The sequence below is a fragment of the Carettochelys insculpta genome, chromosome 2, assembly GCF_033958435.1.
Source record: "Carettochelys insculpta isolate YL-2023 chromosome 2, ASM3395843v1, whole genome shotgun sequence".
Classification (NCBI taxonomy): Eukaryota; Metazoa; Chordata; order Testudines; family Carettochelyidae; genus Carettochelys; species Carettochelys insculpta.
In genome coordinates, this window is record NC_134138.1 from 270024281 (window position 1) to 270051145 (window position 26865).

At 46.6% G+C, this 26865-nt stretch overlaps 1 protein-coding gene across 2 annotated transcripts in view; it reads left to right on the forward strand.

The window, feature by feature from the left end:
- The window catches only part of PLCD1 (phospholipase C delta 1), a 90414-nt gene that overhangs the window by 34917 nt on the left and 28632 nt on the right, over positions 1-26865 (forward strand). For both annotated transcript variants that reach the window (XM_074985165.1, XM_074985164.1), the window contains exons 3-5: positions 14611-14839; positions 20573-20702; positions 24795-25026. In XM_074985165.1, coding sequence (XP_074841266.1) covers positions 14611-14839; positions 20573-20702; positions 24795-25026 — 591 coding nt within the window. The remainder of the gene's footprint in view (positions 1-14610; positions 14840-20572; positions 20703-24794; positions 25027-26865) is intronic.

The window sequence follows — 26865 nt, forward strand, 5'->3', positions numbered from 1 at the left end:
AAGGAAATACATTGTAGGGCATCATATAAAATAAAACAGCACAGCACACAGGAAGCTAGCAAGAAACACAGGCTATGGCGGATGCTTGCTATTTTTTTTTCATTTACTGTTACTTCGTATTTTAGCTTGAAAGCTGTATAAAACCACAGCGTTAACATCCATACAAGCTGGTTAACACTTTTCAGAGGGGAAAAAAGTATCAGTAATGTGAAAACAGTGAGGTCTCAGCAGGCACATCTAATCTGCAGTGTAGCTAAGAAGATTGAGATTGAGGAATCTCTGCATAATAACCTCTCGGCAGGTCACGTTTCTGATTTGAGAGATTTCCTGCGATTGTGGCTGCTGGATGCATAGCTGCACAGAGATCACGCTGTTTTACCCGTTGTGTGATGGACTCTAGTGGAGTCCTCTGGGGTGAAACATGTGAGTCTCGATAGTTTGAGCTTCAAAGCCAGGCTGTGGCTGAGGGTTGTAACAGACTCACATCCTCCATGGATCAGGCACAGTGGGGACCTGTAACACACGTCAGTGGGTTGTATTTGCTTCTCCTTATAATCAAGAATAATATAAATGTCCAGGCCTGCCGATGGAGGTAAGGGGGGAGGGCAAAGGGGGTAGTTGCCCTTGGACCAACAATTCAAAAGGCCCCAGAGCTGGCTGCTACTGCTGCTGCAGGAGTGGCAGCAGCTGGAGTGCTGGGCCCTTTAAGTTGCTGCTGGAGCACTGTGCCGCCTGCTCCAGGCAGTCTGAGGGCTGCCTGGGGGAGGCGCCAGCACTCTGCACAGTGCAGCCCCGCCCCTTCCACTTGCGGCCCCGCTCCTCCCAGGATCGTGGAGCCAAGTTGTGGCCCACCCTGCCAAAGGTTCAGCAAGTCTGTCGTCACCCCTGCAAACTTCAGACCAAACATTAGTTATTGACCAATAGTCCTTTAGATTTTAAATGCTCTGATCATACATTAAAAATAGTTGTGAAGTCAGGGCACGTGAAAGGAGCCGGCTTGGCAGCTTGGGAGACTGCTTGTCTTTGACCTCATCTGCCCTTCCTGTGATGCAAGCTGCAAATTGCACCTCTCAAAACTGGAATTCTCTCATCCGGCAACATCCAGCAGGACCATGGAGGTTACTGGATCAGAGACTTCCGGCTGGCAGCCCTGTGCAGGGGGGGCCAGGGGCTTGTGTCCCTGGTTCTGGCTTCACTGCTGGGGATGGTGCCAGCAGCCCAGTGGGGACTGGAGCTGGCTTCACAGCAGGGACTGGAGTCAGCTCCCCAGCACAGGGTTTGTTCTGGCCTCTGAGGGGCCAGCGGTGTCCGGAGCTGGCTAGGTAGGGGGGCTGCTAGGGCTGGAGGTGACGGAGGGGACGAGTCTGGGGACCTCCCTTCGTCTGGCAAATTCCATCGTTCGGGATGGCTCAGGTCTGGAGAGTGCCGGCCGAGGGAGGTGCAACTTGTAGTCCAAGGGCCCATTGATTTTTGTGATTCTGTCATGGTTCTGTGGGGCCTGCAGGGCCAGCTTGTCAAAGGAGTAGTGTGGACACATTGGGTGCTGGGCTCTCCTGGAAGCCTAGTCACGGGTGTTACAGTGGGGGCTGAATAATGCCCAACGCTTTAGAAAAACTGGCTCTCTCTGCGGGTGAAGATGTGGCCTGCAGTCCCCAAGCCCTCAGGCACTTCCAGGCTTTCTAGTTCATCTGTTTTTGCTTTTCAGAGGGAATGGTTCCATTGCAATCACCCTCCCATTTGTTTCTCTAACAGCAATCATAAAATTGAAAGCCAAAGAGGCTCAGTAAATTCACACAGAGCTGCTATCTGTGAGCCTCTCCTGGGAGGGAGCTGAGAGTGAAGGATGGGGTGCAGGAGACAGAAAGCAGGAAAGGGAAATACTGAATGTTAATAGTCATCTATAGTCAGTTGTTACTCAGATATTTTGACACAAGTGTGTATTTCATACACATCGAATTGTGACACACAGGCATGTATGCTTATCCTATCTGGTACAAGAATATCAGGTGCGTAGGAAGTTAGGGCCAGATTGCCAAATGATTCAATGGGAGTTAGGCACCTCAGTACTGTTGAGAATGTGGGCCCTGGAAACCACATAAGGATTTACTAAGATTGCTGGGGCTAGTTCTCATGTATTCCTGGGGACAGATACTGTTTTCCCTGAAGTTAATAGTGTTTTTGCTTCTGACTTCATTGGTAGCAGGATCAGGCCCTGAAAGCCACATCATCAGCTGTTATATCCCCCATCATCTGTCAATCTTAGGCCTACTACCGTAATGAGACATTAGTTTAGTGGTGACCCAGCCGAGTACCACTTCCTGCCACACACTGTTTCCCTTGGAGTTGTCCCAGCACTGCCCCAGCCTGGTGCTGCTTGGTCCCTGAGAGCTGCCTCGCACCTGATGGCTGTATGGCTCCAGGACTCTCCACCTTTGCCCCAGCTTATTCTGACTAAATTTCACAGGAAAGGCGCCCTGGTGTTTTCCTGGGCACTGCCCTGTACTAGGCAAGAAGTGGTGCCAGGGCAGGTGTCAGAAACCACCCCCCGACACAGCAGGGAGATGGGCGTCATGTTTTTTCCTGACATGCAGCTTGGAAAACAAACAGATGTCTGGGATGGACGGTAGAAATGAGAGGCAGCTGAGAAAGCTCCCTACAGCCTGTTCCTGGAACAAAGGGAAAAACTCTTGACCTTGGGGGATGCATTTGTAGTTACTGCCATCCCCCTTTGTGGAATTAATCCTCTTGGTTACTAGCTAACATCATGGAGTCAGATTTCGAGGCTGGAAGGAGCCATTGTAATCATCTACTCTGACCTCCTTCATCACACAGGCCACCTATCCTCCCCCAAATAATTCCTAGACCAGCAGTTCCCCACCTGTGGATTGGGACCCTAAACCTGGTCCTCACTGGGCTTGGATGGAGTCACCAGGGCTGGCATTAGACTTGCTGGGGCTGCGAAGAATCTGACTGTGAGTGACTTGGTCCAAGTGCCAGAGGAAACATGTGGCAGAAGCAGGAGTACGGCCCTGATGGTCAGGCCCCCTGGTGTGAGCGTAGTCCTGCACGGCCTTCCTTCCCTTCAGCCTGAGATGTGTCCTCAGGAATTAGTGTTTTAAGGGTAAGCTCATTTTAAGGTTTTTACATCCTCCTTGGAATCACCATCCCTATCTGAGACTGGTCTGTGGTGCACTGATCTGGGAGGACGCTGATGAGCCATGACACGAGGCACATCCTGGGCTTTGTCGCAGTGTTTGCTGCGCTCTCAAGCCCACTGCACTTGGGGCCAGGCTGTGGCTGTGGTAAACTGCCCTGCATTTGGGTTGGTCCGAAGCCACATGATTCTGGCAGGAGCAGGGAACAGCTCAGCAGCGCTTCAAGGAATGCACAGAGGGAGCTGATGTCCTGCATCTGTTGTAAGGATAGTTCAGCTTTATACCCTTTTGCAGCATGTCTGCTCCACTGGTCAGTTTGGAGGAGCAGGGCCCACGTTCCACTGAATTTTTTCTAACCAGGTGCAGAATAATTTTTATGTGCACTGAGGCATGTGCAAATGTGCACTGCCAGTTGAAATAAAGAGCCTAGCTGTGATCTAATCAGACCTAATCAGCTGGGGGGGAGGGGAGGGAAGGCATTTCAGTCTCTCCTGAGTAGTTGCACAAGTGCTGGAACACTGTGCTGAGCCAAGTTCCTGCTCCCAGTGGGGTGGCTTGTGTCTCAGGAGTTCTAGGGGGGAGCAGTTCCTGCTCTCAGTTGTGCTGGAACCCAGCACGGTCATAGGGATGTAATTAGAACGAAGGGTCTTTGCACCTCTCTGCCCCCAGAACACACGCCATAGTGGGTCTCCTTTGATGTGCAGCCTGCAGTAGATAGAACAGAGCAGGGCTCCTTGTTCACACCTGAGAGGTGGAACACAGATGTAGGCCAGTGTGGTATATTAGGGTCTCCACAGTCTTCCCCAAGCCTCCACACACAGTACACCACATGGTGGCTTCTTGTTTGTACACTTTGGAAGCTGCCAGATCAACCGGGACCCCTCCCACCTCCTGTTCTTTATTCACTTCAGAGAAGTCAGGCCTGGTACTCTGTGTTGTGTTATTGGCTACTCAACTTCAGCAGCAGCCTGGAGTCTGTAATGTGGCTGCCCCTTATCTTCTCCCACAGGCTTGTGCCCATGAGAAGGATTTCTGTCTGGGAACGAAATCCTCAAACGTCAGCTCTTGGCTTCCAGTGGAAAAGATTAGGCTGGTCTCTCTCAATAACAGGTCATTCAAGTGACAGGAATAACAGATGGCTGAGAGGAAATGTGTGCTTTGGGAAGTGGGCAAATAGCCAGGCAGAACAATACCTATTGCTTCCATTGTCAAAGCATGTTACAAATATTAATTAATTGGTGTGTTCCCCAGGTGAAGGCCTCAGAAGATACTTCTCCTATTTCCAGCCCTGCTTCTACACTATTGTTAAACTATGGCCAAATCACCTAGCCCTAGGCCATATAGGCAAAGTCGCACTGCTTTAGCTAAAGTTGAATTTTAATTCATTTAGTTAAACTGGTGGAAGTCTTTAATAAAAAAACTCACTTAAACCAGCATGGTCCCAGCTTAACTTGGGTAAGTGAGGCTTTGTCTCTATAGACAAAGGGCTGGTCACAAACTGGACACTGAAATTGTTTTCTGTGTGAATGGAATTTTTCATGAAAAGCATCTGTTTGTCAAAAAACAGAAAATTTTGATCAGTAAACTCCACTGCAGTGCCTCCTGGGAGCTGTGTTTCAGATACCTGGTAAAGAATCTAGCACATCCCTTCAAATGTGTTCTAATGGCTAATTATAAGGGGAGAGTAATAAGACTGGGCCTTTTCAGTTTGGAAGAAGGACGACTGAGGGGCGGTATGATGGAGGCCTATAAAATTGTGAGTGGTGTGGATAAAGTAAATAAAGAAATATTACTTACACGTTCTCCTAACATGAGAACTGGAGGTTGCCAAATGAAATTAATAGTGACTGTTCTTGTGTTCTTCTTACCTTTGCTGTTTAGAAAATGCCTTAATTCCCACTGAACTTCGCTGATTTCCGGCCGTATAAAGGACATGTTTCTATACAGTTTGGGTGCATGATTATTGTATTGTCTGTTCCATTTAGGAACTGTATTATCATTGTTTATCAGAAAGCTATTCATGACTTACCTATCATGGGAGTTTAGGTGTTTCCTTTAAAATGTTTCTGAAAAGTTTTAAAAGGTTACAAGTCAGGGTTGCTGATATTAACAAGCTAGTGGATGCAATGTTTTAACCTCCAGGGAATCAGCCAGCTACATTAGCTGTAGGAAGAAAAGAAAGGGTGTGATATGGTGCTAAGTGAGGACATTGTTAGGATTTGTGGGGCCCTACACAGTACTATTAAACTGTTGCCCCTGTGCCTGATGGCAGCCTGGGACAGAGGGGAGAAGGGGAGGGATGACAGTTTTTTAGAGCAGTGATTTTACAATCTTCAGCAACATACTAATTAAATATTTTTAAAGCAAATTTCAAATTGTCAACTAACACAGTAAATTTGGAAACTGACAGTATATACCTGGGGTTGGCAAGTGCCTCTTAATGGCTCCATTTCTACCCAAATGGCTCTTTCACAGTTTCAGGATATGCTGATAGCTCTGGCAGGCTTTTTCACTTTTTAGTTAACTAGAACCTCTGCGGATAAAGCACAGCCAAAGAACAGAGATAGGAGGCGGGAATGGTTGGACGTTAAGATTTAATGGTGCCACAAATTTTCGGGTGCCTTACTCAGCTGTGTGTTCTGCACCTGGGTAAGGACCAATGTGCCCTTTAATCTTTTTCATCCGTGTGCAGATTTTTTTCATTCATGTGTGGAATAATTTTAATGTGCACTGAGGCATGTGCAAATGTGCCCACCAGTAGAAATGAAAAAAATCTAGCAGAAGATGCTCTGCTAATCAGCTGGGCAGAATTTGAATTTCTCCTGAACAGCTGCAGAAGCCCACAGCTTACTGGGAACACTGCAAAGGACACCCCTAGTGCCATTCTTACTCTTTGCCAGTCAACAAATGAAATGTTTAGGCATTCCTCTGCATCTGGTAAATGCAATGAAGTCATCTGAGAAAGTGGGTTTTACCCACAACAAATCATGACCTAATAAATGTTAGTCTCTAAAGTGCCACAGGACTGCTTCTTATTTGTGAAGTCAAAATAATTAATTCTTATTATTTAGTTAATTGTACAGTGAAAGGGCCATTCGGAACTTGGATAACGGGCAAGCTCAGTTAACTGGCACCTGCTCTGGTGGTGCAGGGCTCGTTGCTGTGGGACTGGGACAGCCAGGTGCCCAGCTGTGGCCTGCAGCTGTGGGTCCAGCTATCCAGCTGGTGCCAGCAGCAACAGGGCTCGGGACTATCTGCCTGGCCAGGGCCATTGGGCTGTCTTTCCAGCCAGTGCCAGCAGGACCAGGAGCTTGTTTTCTGGCTGCTGCAGGCAACAACAGGGCTGGGGGCTGTCTGTCTGTCTGGTGTTGGTTGTCTGGTTGGGGCTGCAAGGCTAGCTGGCCAGCCAGGGCCATGGGCCTGCTTTCCACCAGCAGCTGCAGGCTTGGGTCCAGCTGCCTGGCCAGGGCTGGGGTCCATGGCTGCAGGTCCATCTGTCTATGTAGTGGCAGTGGTAGCAGAGCTGGTGGAGTGCAGCCATAATATCAAGGACTTCTTTGATTATTTGGCACCTCCAGCTCCATGGGGGTGCCAGATAATACAGCTTGTGTTGTATTATTGTAGCACCTAGAAGCACCAGTCGTGTGCGAGGACCCTACTGTGCAAGGCGCTGTATACAGAACAGAAAAAGCTTACAATCCAAGGGTAAGACTAGAGACAACATGTACAAACAGATCAGTGGGGGAGTACAAAGATTCAGCAGGGTAGTATTGGTCAGCATGGTGCACACAGAGTGGACTCAGCAGACCTCCAGCCAGCACGCTTGTCAAATCTTTGTAGGCTTTGTGGAAGAGGAGAGCTTGAAGGAGGGTTTTGAAGGAGGATCATGCATTAGCTTTGCAGATGTTTACAGGGAGCTCCTCTCAAACATAAAAGAAAACCAAGCAGGCGAAGGAGACAGCATGAGGGGCCAATCAGAGGCAGAAGCTGATCTTTGGGTACTGAATAAGAGATTAGCAATAGGGTGGAGTTCGGCTGTGAAGGGCTTTAAACATGAAGTGAAGAAGCTTATGTTTGCTGTGACTGAAAAGAGGGAGCCTGTGGAGAGAAGCAAAGCGTGACCTAGAACACTAGAACTGGAAGGGACCTCAAGAGATTATAAAGTCCAGTCCCCTGCCCTCATGGCAGGACCCAGCACCTTTTGTATCATCCCTGTTAGATATTTTTACAACCTGTTCTTAAATATCTCCAATGCTGGAGATTCTACAACCAACCTAGGCAATTTATTCTAGTACTTAACCACACGGACAGAAGTTTTTTTTGTAATGTCGAAACTAAACCTCCCTTGCTGCAATTTAAGCCCATTGCTTCTTCTCTTATCCTCAAAGGCTGAGGAGAATATTTTTCCCCCTTCTCCTTGTGGCAAAACTATATACCAAACCAATCCATTGGAAGGACCCCTTCATCTCCCTCTACCCCAACTGGCTGGGCAGTTTCTCAGGAATGTTGGCTTCACAGTTGGACTTGTCTTTGTCTCTGAAAAGATTTGCTAATGGGAACATGTTATGCAAGGCTCAAGTTGCTGTGAAAACAAAGCTGATAAATCTGTTGATAGTGAGCATTTATCAAAGTCATTGAAGTTTTATGAAATGGAGACCTGCCCAGCTTTGTATTTTAAACCAGTCTGTGGCATATCAGGGGCTGTTTGCCTGCTGGGCAGTCAGCTGGCAAAATAGAACATGTTCTGTGTGGATTGTGACAGGCCACGTGTCGTGTCCTGTTTTAGGGCCAAATTCAGAGATGATGTGGAAGGGGCAGTGGTAATAAGTGGGTGTGAGTCTATGGGTATCTAAACCCTGTGGGTGCATCTACACTTACATTCCTCTTTCGAAAGAGGCGTGCAAATGAGCGAAATCAAATATGCAAATGAGGTGCAGATTTACATATCTAAGCAAATGAGGTGCCAGATATGTAAATTTGCACCTCATTTGCATTTTCAATTTCCCTCATTTGCATACCTCTTTTGAAAGAGAAATGGAAGTGTAGACTCACCCTGTCTAAATAGATCTCCAATACCATGGTGCTCAGTATGATATGAAAATCTAGATTAGTGGTCAGTGACCTTTCCAAGGCAGAGTGCTAAAATTTGACATTTTGACCTATATGTATGGTCTGAGTGCCAGTGATACTATTTAAAGACACTAATAGTCCTTCTTACAACTGATGCAGAGCTTTAGCTTTTAAGTGGTGGTTGGTAGCATTAGCTGGTCTTTTGTTAATCCACAGGTGGTATGGCTTTGAGCAAGGTCCCCGCTGCATGGAGAGGAGGGGCAGGGCTTAGCTCCCACCCTGCGTGCCGTTAAAATCAGCTCACCTGCTGCTCTTGGCATGTGTGTCATGGGTTGCTGATCTCTCAGCTATGTGGATGGAGTACAGAGGGGAGTCTTGTACTGTGCTTAAAATTTATGCACCAGGTTCTTGTAAAATGTGTGTACATCTCAGGCTTTGTCTACATGCTGAGTTTAAAATGGAGTTGCAACAGTACTTCCATGGTGCGGCGGTCGTAGCACTAGTGCCTGGGAGAGAGCTCTCCTGCTGTAAATAAATCACCTTCATGAGAGAAGTAGTTAGCAGTAGGAGCACAGTTCCCATTACTGGGAGTCTGTTTACACTGGTGCTTCACAGCCCTGTATCTTGCTGCACTTGGGAGATCAGGAGTGTTTTTTCACATCCCTGAGCGAGAAAGTTACAGCGCAGTATAGTGGCAGCGTAGACAAGCCCTTTTAGCCCTTACTTGTTAATCACCTGGAGTGCGGCTGAGAAGAACTACATTACCCTGTTAAACAAATAGAATAATGCTGCTGCTTGGTGTGTATATTGTGAAATTCAGGCGCTCTCGCAGCAGATGCCCTAGTTGGTGTTGTGGCTTTGTGGTTGGATAGTGTCTGTTATCTGTTCCTGACAGTGGGCCAAACAGATCTTGCAGAGTTTAAATTGAAAGGCATCTGGATAAGCAACTGTTCTGTGCCTTGATGTACAGCTCTGTATGCAAATATGGTGGCTTGCTGTTAGCATGGGGATAAACCTCTCATTGACATTTTCCTGCAGTGAACAGATCTGATTGCTTGAGTCAGTTATGGCACATGAGAATAAATCAATGTCAGTGAATACCACACAGTACTGTCAGCTAATTAATCGGGAGAGGAATGTTGTCTCGTGGCTACAGCAGGTGACTCGAGTTATGAGGACTCCTCGTTCTCATTTCCAACACTGATCACACTGACATGCGGTGTGATCCTACTGCACCATTTAATTTTGTGTTTCTGAGGTTAGTTGCCGAGAAGGTATAATCATAATAAAGCCTGCTGCACCAGGGTGTGAGGAGACTAAGGGCTTGTCTATACATGAACATTAATCTGTAAAAAGGTAGGAGGTAAATTTAAAGCAGATTATCTGTTTGAACTGATATCCCGGGGCCAGAACTATGCAAATCTCCCTGTGTTTTGCTGAAAGCATTAGCCAAATACAAACCGACTCCTTAGTAAATATTAACATCCAGACAAAAAAGAAAGGATAATACATTTTCTAGTTTATTTCTGTAATCAGTTATACCCAAGCAGCTCCATGAACTTGCGCTGGGTCTTTCTGACTGCTAAATTTGTCCCATTTTTCTTTTTCTGTGATTAAAAAAAGTCCCTCCCCTTTTCTGAGCTGTTTCTGATTCCTTCTCACTGCAAGCTTCTCTTTGTGTCCTGCTGTACGTAGTGATTGCTTAGTTTGGGGCCTAGTCTAGATCTTCATGTACAGTAGCCTCACTGTAACATGGCAGCCGATAATATTTTTGCACTAGGCCTGGTTCCAGATTTTCCAATAGCAACAAAGAGGTAATGTTTGGAAATAGACTGGCCCAGTTGCTTTGGTTTGAGCTCTTGTCTTTGGAGATGAATGCATTCTTTGAGTGGTATAAAGCTTAAATAAAAACCAATTCCTATCAGCCCAATAGATGTGTCTTTTAAAAATCCTCATGCTCTCAAGCTGTCTTCAAAGCTCTTGTTTAATTAGTTACTCCTGAGGAGATTCTGAGGCAAAATCTGGAACATGCTGCACCAAAAACTGAAAAATTCTGCACATAATACTGTAATATTCTGCAATTTGTATATGTCCATAAATAAGCGTGGAAGCTCCAGAGTGGTGGTGGGGAACACAGACAGCTGGCTGCGTCCAGCAAAGGCTGGGCCTGGCTCAGAGGTCTGTGCTGGGAGTGGGAGTGGGGCTGAGAGGTGAGGGTAATGTGGAGGGCTGCAGGGTGATCTCCCACCTCTGTGCAGCCAGTTTCCTGTGCTCCCCCCTGCCGTTCTGGCGCCTCCACATTTATCTGTGGACAAATCAAATTTGCAGATTCTTGCAGCATCTTAATTTTTGGGCAGAATTCCCCCAGGAGGAGCTGGTGGAGCAACTCACCTGGGTTAGCAGAGCCACGTCAGGTGCTCTAAGTGTGAGCAGCCAGGCTTAGCCTGGCAGGATCCAAGTCTGGAGGGGCTAAGTGTGTGTTGGGGGAATCCAGGTGTGGGGTGAGAGGGTTCTGTGTGGGGCAGTCTGGGTGTGGGTGGCTCTGTGGGGAGATGGGGTGTGTTGGGGGGGTCTGGATGCACAGGGACTCATGGGGGGCTCCAGGTGCAGGAACTCTGCAGGGGGATCCAGTTGAAGGTGGCTGGGGCTCAGCAGGGGGGTCTCAGTCTGGGTGTGTAACCATGGAGCTCTGTGGAGTCCAGGTGCTCAGAGATTGGGTCTTGGTGGGGTGTGGGCTGGACTGCACCTGGTTAGGGCTCACTGGGGATGAGTGCTGGGTGTGGGGCTCCTTTGGGGTTCCAGCTGCATCGGGGCAGTGCTCATCAGGTTTGGGGGTTTAAGTATGGGGGCGGGGGGCTCAGCATGTAGTGGTCTGGTGGGTGTCCAGATGCAGGAGGAAGGGGCTCAGCGAGAATAGTCATGGTGCAGGAGTCGGGGTTTGGATGCAGGGGTGGGGTGGGGCTTGGTGTGTGGATCTGGGCATGGGGTCGATCCCCATGCATGGGGATGGGCAGGTGGGGAAGCAGCTTCCTGTCCAGTGACCCCTCCCCTGCTTTTGGGGTAGGAAGTGGGAGTGGTGCAGAGCCGTGGGAGGATTCTTGGTGTAGGTCTGAGTTGGACTTGGCTGCCCTGTGCAGGGGAAGTTTGCTCGTTCCCCGCCCCCAGCCCAGCTGGAACTAGCATCTGAGTCTGCTGCGGGTGGGAGACATCCAGTGGGAAGAGCCAGGTGCAGGGCGAGATGCTCAGTGGGGTCGGAGTTCAGGTGTACAAGTTCCTTGGGTGGGGTTTGGGTGCAAGGGACATGGCTTGACTGGGGAGGATCGGCAGGGTGCGAAAGGTAGGTGAGAGATGCCTCTGACCCAGCACCAGCTGGGGCACCTCCAGCCCTGCCCTCTGCAGTGGTTAACATCTCTCCCAACTGCCCTGGGCACCCAGCTGACATGCCTACACTTCTGGGAAGGGGTGTGTTCCCCTGCTTGTGGCTTCTCTTAGCTTTGCTGTCAGAAAGACACTTTTCTGTGTGGAAGCAAAGAAATCTGCCTGGGGCATGAATTCTAGGTGTGAGCACAGTGGCACAGAAGTCCGTCAGGAGTAATTAGTTTATTTGCTCTTTAGTGTCCTATCCCCAGCCTTCCACTTACCTACTCCAGTCAGAGCAGCTCTCTAAGCCAATCTCTGTTGTTTTAACAATAGCTCTTGCAGTGTTACTACAGTATCTTTTTTCCCTCATCCATTTCTTCCCCCAATGGACTTGTCTTGCTACACAAGGGGTTCTCGTCCATGGATTCCAGAGAGTCAGTTCTAGATTTCCTATTGGATTAAAAATTATCACGTTTTATTTATTGTTTCACTTGAGCAGAATACTACTTATGGGCTACTCTGCGGTTTCTAATTTCAGTCCTCTGATGACCCCAGAAGCAAGACAAGAAGGATTGGTGCACAAGAATTGTTTTCTCCTACAAAATGATTAAGGGGCTGGAGCACATGACCTATGAGGAGAGGCTGAAGGATTTGGGCTTATTTAGTTTACAGAAGAGAAGACTGAGGGGTGATTTAATAGCAGCGTTCAACTTCTTGAAGGGGTGCTCTAAAGAGGATGGAGAGAAACTTTTCTCAGTGGTGACAGATAGCAGAACAAGGAGCAAAGGTCTGAAGTTACAGAAGGAGAGGAGTAGGTTGGATATGAGGAAAAGCTATTTCACCAGGAGGGTGGTGAAGCTCTGGTGGATTCTCTATCCCTAGAGGTTTTTAAGTCCCAGCTTGACAAGGTCTTGGTTAGGATGACTTAGTTGAGGTTCATCCTGCTTGAAGCAGGAGGCTGGACTAGATGGCCTCCTGAGGAGGTCCCTTCCAGCGCTATGATTCTATGATTCTACCACCTGCCTCATTTGTTTTCAATTTTCCATTACCTTTACTTTGAAAAAAATGGTTCAAATTAAGGAGAAAATTCAAGATTAAAGTAGTAGGGAAGCATATTTTAGCAGTGAAGGATGGTCCCTCACCTAAGTCCCCATCCTTAGAGGTACACAGAGCAGGATTCTAGTGGAGTAATATAGTGAGGAATTCCATGTGATTTTGAAAAGCTGGGGTGCGCAAGCAGCCATCTCTTCCCAAGTCCTAACTCTCCGGGCATCAACAGTTAAAACTTCTGCAGTGACACATTAGGAGGGACTGTGTTCTTGCCTTACTGCTTGCCCAGCCAATGATTGACTGGGAGTGTTGCTCCATTGTAGGGCACAGATTTAGCGTGTAGGAAGCTCCAGATTTAATCCAGGTCATTTTCTCCACACACAAAAACGTAGGACAACTAATGAGCTATAATAGCAACAATCTCCTAACAGCAGCAGAATGTCAGCTCCTTTCTTCAGGGACTGGTTTAATTCTGCAAATCAAGAAGAGTCCAACATAAATAAAACAGGTTGAGTGAGTCCTTTCCTCTGATCCAGTATTCCCTGCAGGATTTTCCCTCTCTACTGAATGGCTAGTCAGTGCATGTGCCGCAGGTTACACAGATTTGTTTAATCCTGTGTGTTTCTGTCCACATACTGAACAGGCCTCTGTTTCTCTGTTTGTTTAGGTTTTTTCTAATAGTCACCTTGATTGTTTGGCACAAATTTAACTTCTGGTGTCAGTTTCTACCCAGAGGATGTCATACAGATCAAATATTTGAAATATTTGTGTTTGAACCAGGTGTTCTGATTCCCTGCAGCAAATGGGATCACATCTGCCCTGGATGATGGGGCTGGAGTCACAGGGGCATAGCTGATGACAGAAGTTTGTCCTGTTATGGCTGATGTTGGCCAATTGCTTTGATGTTTCATTTTGAACAAACAGGAAAATAGGTCAAATTCTCCTCCCCTCATACCAGTGTCACACTAGTCTGACTCTTGAGTTACATCATTGTGGGAAGAGAATCTAGACCAATATGCTTTCGTTTTTCAGAGTCTTGAAACGGAAGGCAGACAAAACTAACATAAATAGAGCCCTGTAAATCTGCAGATATCTAATTTATATCCACAGGTATCTGCATCTGTGGTTGTCCGTGTGGATATCCATGGCTCACTTTTGCAGATACTGATGCGGATTCAATTTTTGTATCCATGATGGGCTCTAAACATAAGGGTCCAATCTTCTGGCATTGATCCTGCTCTCATTGAAGATGAGATTTTTTTTTTAAGTTTTTTTTTTCTCCAGCAGTTCTTCTGTGGTAAGATTGGATGAAATTGATGTGAGTAGCAGGCTGAGACATTGTTATACACTGAGGTGATTCTTCCTCAGCATTTGTGATTCATATGGCACTTAATTATACGTACACATCAGTAGAGGTTTGCTGTTCCTGATAGATGAAGCTCTCAAAGCATTTGACGGATGGGATATCGAAGGCACAGAGCAGGTGATTGTTTGGGGGAACTATTTGAGAAACCTAAAGAATAATTTTCAGAATGGGACGAGTACCCTCTCTGTGAAGATTAGCCCCCGTAAATGCATTTCAGGTTGGGCACCAAAAAATTAATTTCATTTGGAAAATCTTGGTCTTAATGGCAAGATCAAACAGCATGTCAGTAGCAGAGTCAGGAGTAGAAATCAGTCCTTTGCACTAAACAGTAGACAGCCCATTGCTACTTCCAGTAGGAGTCCTGTTTATTTGTTCAAATGATGATGGAAGCAAAGAACAAAGGAGTGCTTCCTCCTCTCTTGATATTGCTGCTTCTGCCTTTTGATCCCTCTGTTTGGGAGAGGTGGGGAGAAAGTCCTGCAGACCTTACTGGGAGGGTTATAAAGAAAAGGAAAATGAAGAGATGTTTGTTCACATCTTCCTCCCAGCCGAGATAAGGCTGGCTAACAACCCCTCCCCCACTGATAGCAGGCGCCTTTGTTTCCACAGTTTCCATTGAAGATATTCGGGATGTGAGGCTGGGTCACAAGACAGAGGGGATGGAAAAGTATGCCAAAGATGTCCCTGAGCATCGCTGTTTTTCAATCATCTTTAAAGACCAGAGGAAAAACCTGGACCTCATCGCCAGTTCTGAAGCTGTTGCCAACCACTGGACTGCCGGCCTGAGGAAAATCATAGCCAAGAGCAATTCTATGAGCCAGAGGCAGAAACTCCAGCAGTATCCTTTGCCATGTTAAAGCCATTAATTATCCAGCCACAACAAAGATGCCATTGTCTGTTTCATGTGGGGCATTTGTGTCAGGGGTGGTGGTGCAAAAACTGCACTATGAACAAAGCACGGAGTCTCCTCTCATGCTGACTTTACAGCTGTATAACTCCATGGACTTACTCCTGGTTTACATGGGTGTGAGAGTCCTTTAAAGAAAGAATTGCCTCATTGAGGGCTTACCATAAAACAAGCCATTAATTCCTAGATTGTTCAGGGATCTGTTGCAGTCACCATGGTCATTGGGGTGGGCATTTCTTGGCAATTAATGAAAGGCTTGTTGTGTTTGTGGGGTTTTATAGTCCATGTAATACAGAGGAGCTGGTTTGCCTCTCTCATGCACCAATTTTACATCAGTGTAGTTCTACTGAATTGATGGAATTGTTTACGCCAGCATAGGAGAAATACCTCTCCCTAAAGAGCTTACATACTATATAGCTGTATTACAGACAGGGAGAAAGGGAAGGGAACGCAAGAGAAGGGCAAAGCCAGTGAGTCACTGGGTGAAATCCTGACCCAATAGAAATCAATGGGAGTTTTTCCCATGGTTTCAGTGGAGTTGATTTCATGCACTGTACTGTAGATCCCTGAGCATCTGGAGGCTTTGTGGCATATTAGTGAGGGTTTGTGGGCTGCATTTTTTTTAAACTCTTTGGACCACATTTGGCCTTTGGGATTCTCTGTGAGTCTCTCTGCTATTAAAGCAACCTACCTGAATCAGCACTGAGAGCCACTGACCCATGGTTGTCTTCTGAGTGCACTCACCTGGATGGACTAATTATTCAAGCTGTGGTCTCACACACTATGGTTAAGTGGAGTCTCCCCTCAGAGGTCCTTTGGTACCTCCAGCAGGACTGACAAGTTGAATTAGTCAGTAGCCAGCCTGCCACATCTCTCTCCCCCTATGTTGTGCTATGTCCTGTGATGTTAAGTCTATTTAAGTTGGACTTCTCAGTGAATCCTGCATTGTCTTTTCACTGAGACATGGCATCATCCCTTGAAGGTCATGACATAAGACTATGGTAAGACAAAGAAACTCACATGAAACTTTTCTGTATTTAACCTGTGGATGACTTGGAGTCCTGGTTCCATTATGTTAGCTATTCAGAAACAAACGCCAGTGAAGGGAGAGGCCCAAAGATTCTTTAAATGGCAAAACAGTCATCAGGAATTGGGAAGTTTGCTATTCATCTCTCTCATTTCAGCATCTGTAACTGGAGTACAGTGTGTGCAAGCTAGTGACTAAGAGATAAGGAGAGACCTTCTCTGAGTACAGACAGTGGTTGTGGCTGGACAGTATGATACTTCAAGAGAGTGAGGTGTAACCAAATTGCTGGTGCATTTCCAGCAGATTTAGAGAAATTATTATTCCCCTCTATTCAGCACTAGTGAGGCCCCCATCTGTAGTATTGTATCTAGTTCTCAGGCCCCCAGTATAGAAAGGATGTGGGTGCATTAGAGTGGGTCCAGTGGAGGGCAACAAAAATAATTAGGAGCCTGGAGCATGTGACCTACGAGGAGAGGCCGAGGGATTCAGGCTTATTTAGTTTGCAGAAGAGAAGAGTGAGGGGCGATTTGGTTGCAGCCTTCAACTTCCTGAAGATGGTGGAAAGAGGCAGTTCTGAGTAGTGACGGATGGCAGAACAAGAAGCAATGGTCTCAAGTTACAGAGGGGAGGTGTAGATTGGTTATTAGAACTATTTCACCAGGAGAGTGGTGAAGCACTGGAATGCGTTAGCTAGAGAGGTGGTGGAATCTCCATCCATGGAGGTTTTTAAGTCCTGGCTTGACAAAGTCCTGGCTGGGATGATTTAGTTAGGTTTGATTCCACTTTAGGCAGGGGGCTGGACTCGATGATCTCCTGAGGTATCTTCCAGCCCTGGGATTCAATGATTCAAATACCTTTTGCTTAAGGCCAGTTCCAAGCTCTCTTAAAGCCACAAGAAGACTGTGTATCTTTTCAGCGCTTAGGCTCAGATTCTTCCCTCAGATACATGTGGGCATGTCTGAATGAAGTTACTGGCTTGACCAGCATGGACCAAACAATGAAGAAGTATTAGTGGCTGTTGAGGGACAGACATAGTCCATCCTCTAGGGTGGAGCCTCACTGCTGGAGTCAGCAAAATTAAAATTTAGCTCCTCCTCATTTCAGTTCAACCACTCCTCTCACACTGTGCCTTGTGCTTCCATCTGAAGACAAAGCCCACAAGCCCCATCTCCCTGCTAGCTCAATACCTTCTCCTCTGTCACTAGCATTTTGCTACATTAGCTCCTCTGTGCCTTGTTTTTACTCCTGGGTGAGGGAGCTTCACTAGGACTCTCGATGACTTCATAGCTGCTGGATGTACCAGTGGTTCTGGTGCCAGAACCAGCATCGTCAGCTGGAGGACTCTGTACCTGCTGTTAGCTAGTCTGTGCCAGGGTTCACAGCCTGGTGGACTATTTTTCCTGCAAGTCAGGCTCTGACTTCTCATCACAGTGAAACACCCTGCCCAGCTTTCTTCTGACATTACTCTGAATTGGCCTGTCTTAGCCTGTCTTTGGCCCTGAGGTATTTGCTGAACCTAATTAAGAGTTTGATGCTTACCACTGGGACTTCCCTAATCCAATTAGCCCTTGATAATGAGGGATCTCCCTGTCTCTTCTCTTGCCCAGTCCTTAATTTTCTTGTGTCCTTCACGGTAGACAGGAGTTTAAGTTCATATTTTTCTGGCTCCTAATACTATGTATTCCCCTCACAGGTCTTTGCGGGTTTAGCGTTACTGTCCATTGCCTTCCACTTCACCTCCCCTTGGCTTTCACTGGGAGCATACAAGTAAAAATCGTCACAGGGGACCAAACAAAATTTCCTGTCTTCAACAGCGACCAAGGCCTGATGTTTCAGGGGCCAGTGAAAGCCCCATGCTGTGTCCATGCAGTATTATACAATATCATAACATAGGGAGAGTGAATTTACTCTACGATGTAATGTGGGATCACCATTATTTCTTCCTGATCCATGCTGGAGATCAGATTGTAACCCTGAACTCAGATGAAGCAGGGCCGTTGTTTCCCAAACTTTTTTGGCATCTCCACTTCTGTTGAGATTTTCCTCACTGCTAGGGCTAACAGTAATGTAGCTCCCCTCTTAACTGAATTCAGCCACTCCTCCTGCCCAGTGCCTCATGCTACCACATGCAGCCAAGCCACCATCTTGCTGCTAGGTTTCACTTCCCTGGCCATCATCTTGCCACAGTGGCTCTTCTTTTGTTACTTCTAGGTGTGGTGGCTTCACTAGGGCTCATGCAAGTTATTGCCTTCTAGAGCCCTCATGTCTGGAGAAGGCTATGACCAGGATGGTGTGCTGCCAGAAATAATATGTGCCTGGTTGTTTTCATTCTGCTTAAAGTTTATGATGATTGTGGCCCTCCACCACCTCTGTGGTTGTCACAGCTACAGAAGAGCCACCTCTGGAGCATGTCCAATTTAAACCACTGAACTATTTCCATCTAAGAGTGGAGATGATTGTAACTAAATAATACAAATTTGGGGCAGAGGTTGTAATTTACAAAGTGGAAACATGCCTCTCTCTTTAACTCCCGGTCAGAATCTAGGTTGAATGGGGTGGGTAAGCAAACAGTATTTCTGGAAGAATAATTATGGTGCATGTTGGCATCCAGTCTGAAACAGTTACTATCAGTCTAGTCCAGCCTGGAATTATAGTGCAGCAAGAGTCTCATTTTAGGTTTGCCGATGTTTAATTAAAGCCTAGAATTTAAACATTGTCTTTCTTCAGTGGATGTGCCTGGCATTGCGGTGCGATGAAAAGATTTCTTTAAAAGAAATGTGCATCATGTGTCTGAGTACAGATAGATGGGAAAGAGATTTTGGGAATCCGTGTCCATTTTTCCCCTGTCAGAGCAGGGTAGTTCTCTGCAGTACATTTTCCAGTGCTTGCCAGTTTAAGACAATTAACCATTTTGGACACTTCTAAGGGTGTGTCTGTACAGCAGCCTTATTTCAAAATAGGCTATTCTGGAAGAGCTTATTTCAAAATAAAGCTCTACACACAAAAATGGCACATAAAACCTATTTCAAAATAGTGTGATTGGACGCACTACGGTTATTTCAAAATAGGCTCTATTCCCTGTCTTAACTGTACCTATTTTGAATTACTTATTTCGAAATAGATGCTATTCCTCATAGAATGAAGTTTACCAATTTTGAAATAAGCCGACTCCTATTTTGAAATTATTTCAAAATAGCAGTTGTGTTGTGCAGATGCTAGGATAGTTGTTTCAAGATAACAGCTGTTATTTCGAAATAACTTTGCTGTGTAGACCTACCCTAACATTGTAAGAGTCATCCCTTTAACATGAGTAACTCTTTCTATAAGATTTCTCAGAACCATGATTCTTTATTTCTGATGTAAATAACTTTTAACAGCAGAAGTGAGGGGACATAGTTAACTTTGGGACTGAATCAAGGGATGTGTCGGGGTAGAATGAGACCCAGGATGTCTTCAGTTGTGTTTGTGATTCTGCCACTGAATTGCTGTGTGAGTGTTGCAGTCAGGTGGCTAGTTGTACCTCTATCTTTAGTCTCTGCTCCTCGTCTCACTGAGTGCATCCCTCAGGGGTTTTGTTTGCCCTCAACTCAGGCCACTCTCAGGGTGGAAACTTGACAGTCTTCTACTCTTAGACCAGGACTCGGGCACTGTGATGGAGCACACCATCCACGGCTTCTCAAGGTGTCTCCTCGTGGTCACCATAGCGATTAGCTCTTGAGTCCAATGGCCCTGCCCTGGGTTGTATGCCACCACGTTGTCTCTCTTTTTCAGCTTACCGGTTAAGGTTAACTGGTATGGGCGAGAGCGGCCCCTGCCTGCCGCGGGCAAGGGGTTGCTCTAGCCCCATAGGGCTGCTGTGGTTGGGAGTGCTCCAGCTGGGCCAGAGTGAAGCCATCTATGGCAGCCCTTGGGAGAGGGGCAGCTGGGGAGGCTGTCCTAGTCCAGCCAGTCTGGAGAGACTCCCTTGCTGCAGACAGGGGCTTCTGTGGCCCAGCTGAAGCACCCCTGCCCTGCCCATGGCCGCCGGAGAGCCCCTGGTCAGGGTACTCCCAGACCAGGGCACTGCAGACAGGTCCTGCTCTGGCCGTGCTTGAGCGCCCCCCACATGCGATAAAGCTGCTGGCAGGGACACTCGAGCTGGGCTGGAGCAGGTTCCCCAAATGTCCCCCAACCTGTTTAATCAATTAACCAGTTAAACCTGGCATTTAAGCAGTTAACCGATGAAAGGGGATTTTATCCATCAGTTTTGCCTTCTGGGAATTCATTGGCTTCCTTTGGTCCCACCAAATCCACATTAAGGGCCTTGAATGTAGCGCTCATTGTCTTCCAAATATGTTCCGTCATTCAGCTGGGACAAGAAGCAATTGTCGGGCAAATAATGTTTTCCTCACTCCAAGTGGGTGAAAGATCTCTCCTCTTCCTGGGTCTCTGACATGACGGAGCACTCTGTCCTTCAATGCCCTGCAAAGCTAAATGACCAGCTCTTCCACAGGTGTAAATTGGGTTGATGGCACTGTGCACATTTACACCAGCTGAAGACCTGGCCCAGAATCTTTGGGTGAGTTTTTTTTCCAAGGGCAGGGTGAGAGCCAGGGGAAGCACTCAATCTGGAGGGATTTCCTTACATCAGGTTTCAGCTGGATTCACACCTGCCTGCGAAAAGCCGATAAGAACAAAGACAACAAGATGAGCTTTAAAGAGCTCAAGAGCTTCCTTAAAGAAGTGAATATTCAAATGGACGACAGTTATGCCAAACAGATCTTTGAGGTAAGGAGAGGTTACAACTGGCAGGGTAGGGAGTGGGCTGGTGTGGGGTCACAGTCCCAGAACCTCTCACCTGCTGGTTGGACCGCCTAAGCAAAGGCAATCTGCAACATCCATACTCAGCCCTAGGACTGTGCATGTGTCTTAGGATCTTCATTTTGCCCGTTCTTGGCCTCACTCCATGCCCAGTTATATCAGTGGTCAAATTTTACTTGGTGCCATGGAGCAGAGCTGGGCCAATCTTGTCTGTGTGTGTTTGAAAACTCCCCTGTGGTGAATCAGTAACCCATTGTGAGAGCTGCTGTGTCCCAGTGAGTCCCAGAGCTGAGGGGGATGCAGGAAAGGATCAGACATTGATACGGATAACGTGAGAGCATGGGTGAGCTCAGGGAGAGAGCTGGTCCATTGGCCATGGGTGGGTCAGCACTTCAGAGCTTCAATGACTAAATGCCAAAAAGTTATTAACTTCTCCCTGGAATTGGTTCTGCCATAGTCACGCACCCTGGCACAGCGGTGTAACATGCCAAGCAGCTGCCATAACATCAAGGAAAGTTTTACAGTGCAGGGGAAAGAGTGAATTTGAGGCATACAAATATGCCAGTTATGCAACACCTCACGCTGGCTTGGAGCTGTTAAGCTGCTCTAATGACCCAAGACACATGAACTCACCTCAGGGATACACACTCCTAATTTCTTGAGCTCCTGTTTGCTGGCAGAGCTGGTGGGAAGATAAAGAAGGTAACAGGTTGGTGGGCTTTTAGTGGTCCTGAAAACCAGCCTTCCTGCTTCCATGAGGTTGGTTTCTAGGCTTGGACTGATTGATTTAGTTCCCCTTGGATTGATTTCTAGGATCTCATCACATCTGAGCTGCTCCTTTCCCTTGAGAGCTCTAGTAAATGGAAGAAGCACACACAGAGTCATCGAAACCCAGCAGCGCTTTGAATGTGCCTCCCGACTGCTGCAAGTGGAGGGCTGGGGAGTATAGCCCTGTGTGGGACTATTTTTTTAATCCCACGCCCATCCTGCCCTGCCCATTTTCACTCCCATACACTCCCACCTTGTTTCTTGCATTTTTATCCCCTTCCCATCACAGAAACCTAATATCTCACAAATCTTGCAAGAGACACAGATTCCTCCTTGTTGCTCAAAACAAAACCACAAAAATCCCCTCCATCAGTTTATATAGATACGGTGCCTCCCAGCTAGGGATCCCATGGCAGGGCTGCCAGCCGGGCTCCATGCCCCAGGCAGCTCCCAGTCATAAGGCTGGTGGGGTCTCTCTGCCACCCAGCCAGGAATCCCCGGCTGGGGCTGCTGAGGTGCCAGTACTTTATTCAGCAGCTTTGGGGAACTGGATGTACTGAATAATCAAATATGCCAGATATTGGAGTGGGGCTGGTGGGTCAGTCTGGGTGCTAGATAACCAAGCTTTCACTGTATTTATAAACAAAAACAGATGGAGAGTTTTTTATTTGTCATGTTTTGAGTAGCATGTATATATTCAGACTCAATTTTTACCACTGAAACAAATCTTGCTTAAACCATGTAAAAATTTTTAACTCCTGTTATAAAACATCAGATCTCTTTCTATCCCTTACTTAAAGTTAAGTATTTTAAAATCTTTATTAACAAAAAGGAACCCTTCCTTGCCATTGCTGAAGTTCTGTTATGACAAATGCATTTAATAGCGAGTTAGTATTTTCCGACAAATTATTGTAGTCAGGTTTTTTTGCCCTTGTGGGTCTTCTTGCCTGCATTCCACCCTTCCCTCAAACCTCCACCCTGCCTCTTCCCATGCCTGCCCTGCCCATCACATCCCCATTCCCTCAGACCTTTCCCCCTACCCTACCTCTTTCTGTCTCTTTCCCTGAGTGAGCTGCGTCCTCACTCCCCCCACTCCCTGCTGGAGCCTGTGAATGCCACAAAGCAGCTGATTTATGGTGGTGGGAGGTGCTGTAAGGGTGGGAGAAGAGTAGGTGAGCAGAGTTGACAGTAGGGGAGACGTGCTGGAGGGAAGGGGGCAGGTGAGGAGCTTGGCTGTCGGTGGGTGCTGAGCACCCTTTCATTTTTCCCCATGGTTTCTCCAGCGCTGGGAACGCCCATGGAGTCGACACCTATGCTGCCCATAACAGAGCTTTTACCTGCTCCCACAGTTATGGGGTTGGGTCCTGCGAGGCCTCAATCCTTCTGTAGGACTCTGCTAGGGACCCTCAGACTGCAGGTCCTAATTATCGTATGCACAGAAGAGAGGCAGGCCACTTCCCCAACCCTAGTTCTGTGGAGTCCTCTGGGTGGGAGCACCCCATGGCTTCTGCAGGGAGGTTGGCCAGCAAATTCTCTACCAGCTTCTTGGAGCAGAACCCCCACCTCTGTCTGCATTATTTTGTGCTTCCTCGTTTTCCACATGGTGAAACAGGCCTGCTCCTCTGAGGAACAATGCAGTCAGGCAGTGCTTGAAGAATAGCTTTAATAGCTCTGTGGGGGCAGCAACTGTCTTTCCCTGCGTGTGCATACCACATTCAGAGACCTGGGACCTGGAGGTGCTACTCTGACCTTTAGTTAATTAAAGTGTTTACCAATAAAATCCTGGTCAATGTAATCAACAGGAGGGCAGTATAAGAAGTGCTGCTGTGATATTATCTACTTGCAGAGGTAGCATTGTGAAGATGGTAAGGGCAACCACTGTACCACATACAGTTGTCTGTTAACAAGAACTGGTAGGAAAAATGGATTTTTTACCCAGTGGAAATGTGGATGAAAAATCATTAACTCTCATGGAATTTTTCCAGGGACAAGTTTAACTTTTAGAGAACAATCACAAATGAAAGTATTTCAGTCAGAAAATGGAAACGTTTCAGTTGAAAAATTCTGTTGTAATGTCTCATGGGTACTGCAGTTTGCTCCCATTCTCTGTAATGAGCTGGGCTCCTGGAGGGACTACATCTCCCATAATGCATTCCAATATCTTTTCATGGGATGTGGTGACCTCATGGGAGTCTTTAGTGGTGGTGCATCATGGGAGACATAGGCCAGATGGGAAACTCAACCCATAGAGGAGATTGGGGATTCATGAAAACCGAACTTCATTTCCCCTGAGGCACCATGGTAGCCTATTTGCATCATTTTTTTTTTAATTTGGAGGCATTTGGTTTTTTGAGGAAAAATTAAAACCTTCCACAAAAACAGGAATTTTCAGAAAAATTCCTTTTGCTGAAAACCCAGATTTTCCATTTAAAGGCAGTTTGTATGAAATACCTTCAACCAGCCTTTCTGCCAATCCTTGCTAGTCTTTTAAGGCGGTGGTTACCACCCTTTTGCACTAGTGCCGCCCTCCAGTTACCCTCACAAACCATTCGTGGACCCCCATCAAAGCCAATTATATCCGCTCTATACACTTCATTAAATGAAAAAGGAAACCACAACCTAAATTTTTGGACAGCAGTTAATAAGACCCTTGGAAGACATTTAATTTTAAAACAATACTTGATTGTAACTTTGCAATTTATTTAAAACTTATTTTCAATGATCATTATTATTTATCTTTTTTTTCATGGACCCCATGAAATACTCTCATGGACCCCCTGCAGGTCCACAGACCTCAGGTTCGAAACCACTGCCTTACGGCCAAATATCAAACTCATTAAAGTAAAGGGGAGTCTTTCCATTGACTTTAATTGGCTGTACATCTGTCCCTTTGTTACTTGCTTACTACAAGTTTCATGTATTGTTTCTTTGGACTCCTCATCTGTCTATCTCCATCTGTTGTTTCTTGCCGTATATTTAGGTTGTAAGCTATTTGGGGTAGTGGCTTTTTTCATTGTTTTTGTACAGCACCTTGCACAATACAGTCCTGGTCTATGACTAGTGCTTACAGGCACTGTGGTGATACATATAGTCATAATTGTTGATGTTTCAGGGATAGAAAATGATGCTGGATGGGTCAGTAAGAGCCGTCAGTTAAGAGCTTCTCATTAGGGAACAAATAACTTTCCAGTTATCGTATGTCCTACACTCTTTAGAGCTTGTGCAGACTGTGGCTGGAATATGCTCTAAGGAAAAAAAGGTTTTCACCCTTTCTCCCCTCTACATTTACAGCAGTGTGACAAATCCAAGACAGAGACCTTGGAAGGAGAAGAGATAGAGGTGTTTTACAAGAAACTGACTGAAAGGGAGGAGGTAGATTTGATCTTCAAAAAATACTCTGGAGGCGAAGTGACCATGTCCAGGGACCACCTACTGCAGTTCCTCCAAGAAGAGCAGCAGGAGAAAGATGCTGTCCCGGAATCTGCGCTCTCCCTGATTGAGAAATATGAACCCAATGAAACAGGTGGGCTGGCAGCACTGGCTGCTGTTTGGGTTAGATTCCAAAATGGGTGGAGCAATTCCCTGAAATGATTTTTTTTCACTGTTTCTTTTTGCAGCCTTGTGTGTCTTTATATTGAACCAGCCAACAAATAAAAGAAAAAAACAGTCCTGTAGCACCTTAAAGACTACCAAGATGATTTATTAGGTGATGAGCTTTCATCTTCAGGTTTCCAGACATGAAGAAGTGGGTCTGTCCCACGAAAGCTCATCACCTAATACATCATTTTGTTAATCTTTAAAGTGCTACAAGACTGCGTTTTCATTTTGTTAAGATACAGACTAACATGGCTACTTCTCTGTGACTATTCAGCTAATAGATCATTTATTTTATAATAATCCTTGTATACTATTTGGCACCTGCCATCTGATAATTTCAAAGCCCTTTAAAAAGGCAGATATGTATTGTCATTTTATTTTCCAGATGGGGAAACTGAATCAAAAAGCAGTAGATTCATAATAGGATGTAGGCACCTATCTGCCACTTTATGTGCCTAAATCCCAGCGGCAGGCCCCACTGGGATTCACAAAGGTCCTACTCAGTTGCTAGCAAACCGTGTAGGCACCTAAACCCACGCAGAGCCAAAATTTTTGGACTAAAAATTTCTTAAGTGCCTCGGCTAGAGACTGGATACCGCACAATTGGAATATTGGTATAGCACTGGGAAGAGTAAAATATGGCTCATGGCCAGATCCATCCCACTGTGACCCTCTGGCAGGAGCTAGAGGAAAATGTCCCACACTCAGAAAAAGTCAGTTTGCCTGCTGTGGCCCCAGCCCTACCACTCCCAGCAGAATCACCCTAAGAGGAGGAGGACATTGTGTCTCCTATTGCTGCCCCATCCCCCGCACACTCCTCGCAGCTCCACAACTCCCATTGGCCAGGAGCTGGCCAATGGGAGCTGCAAGGGCAGTGCTTGTGGGCACAGGCAGCACATGGAGACCCGCTGTCCCTCTCTCCCAATGGGGCACAAAGAGACATGCTTCACAGCAGCAGCCAGCAGCTTTGAGTGGCATGGGACCGCCATGGCATGCCAGCAGCCTGCCTAAGAGCCCCACTGTGCTGCTGGCCAGGAGCTATGCATGGTAAGCACTTCCCAGCCAGAGCATGTAACTTGCCCTCCCTTCTGTGTCCCAACCCCCTACCCCAGGGCGGAATCTCCTCCTGGACACACATTCCATTCCAGACCCCACACCTTCTCTTGTAATATAATCAAACAGTGCAGCCCATGACCACTTATCAAAATTCTTGGAGTGGATTCCCTGCCAAAATTATCGCCCACTCCTGGCTTAGAAGTATAATTCTTGCTCAGGAAGGATAGGCAGGGAGACAAGGGAGGAGGCGTTGCCTTGTATATCAAAGAGGTTGAGATGGAAATAGGAGACAGTCTTGTTAAAAGTCTCTTGGTAACCACAAAAGAGATGAAGAACAAGTGCAACGTCATGGTCAGGGGCTACAATGATCATCTGACCAGGAAGAAACGCTAGATGAGGCTTTTTAAAACAGCTAACAAAGTCAGACAAAGTTCAGGACTTGGCTTGGCAGAGATGGGAGACTTCAACTACCCAGGCATCTGTTGGGAAAATAACACAGCCGAGCACTGGTTATTCAGTAAATACTCGGAATGCATAGGGGACAGTGTTTTATTACAGAAGGGGGTGAAAGGGGCTAGGAGAGACGCTGCTCTAGATCTGAGTCTCACAAACAGTGAGGAACTGACTGAGAAGTGGAAGGTGGAAGGCAATTTACGTGCCAGTGAATTATGAATTGAAAAAGTTTGTGATTCTAAGGAATGTCGGAAAA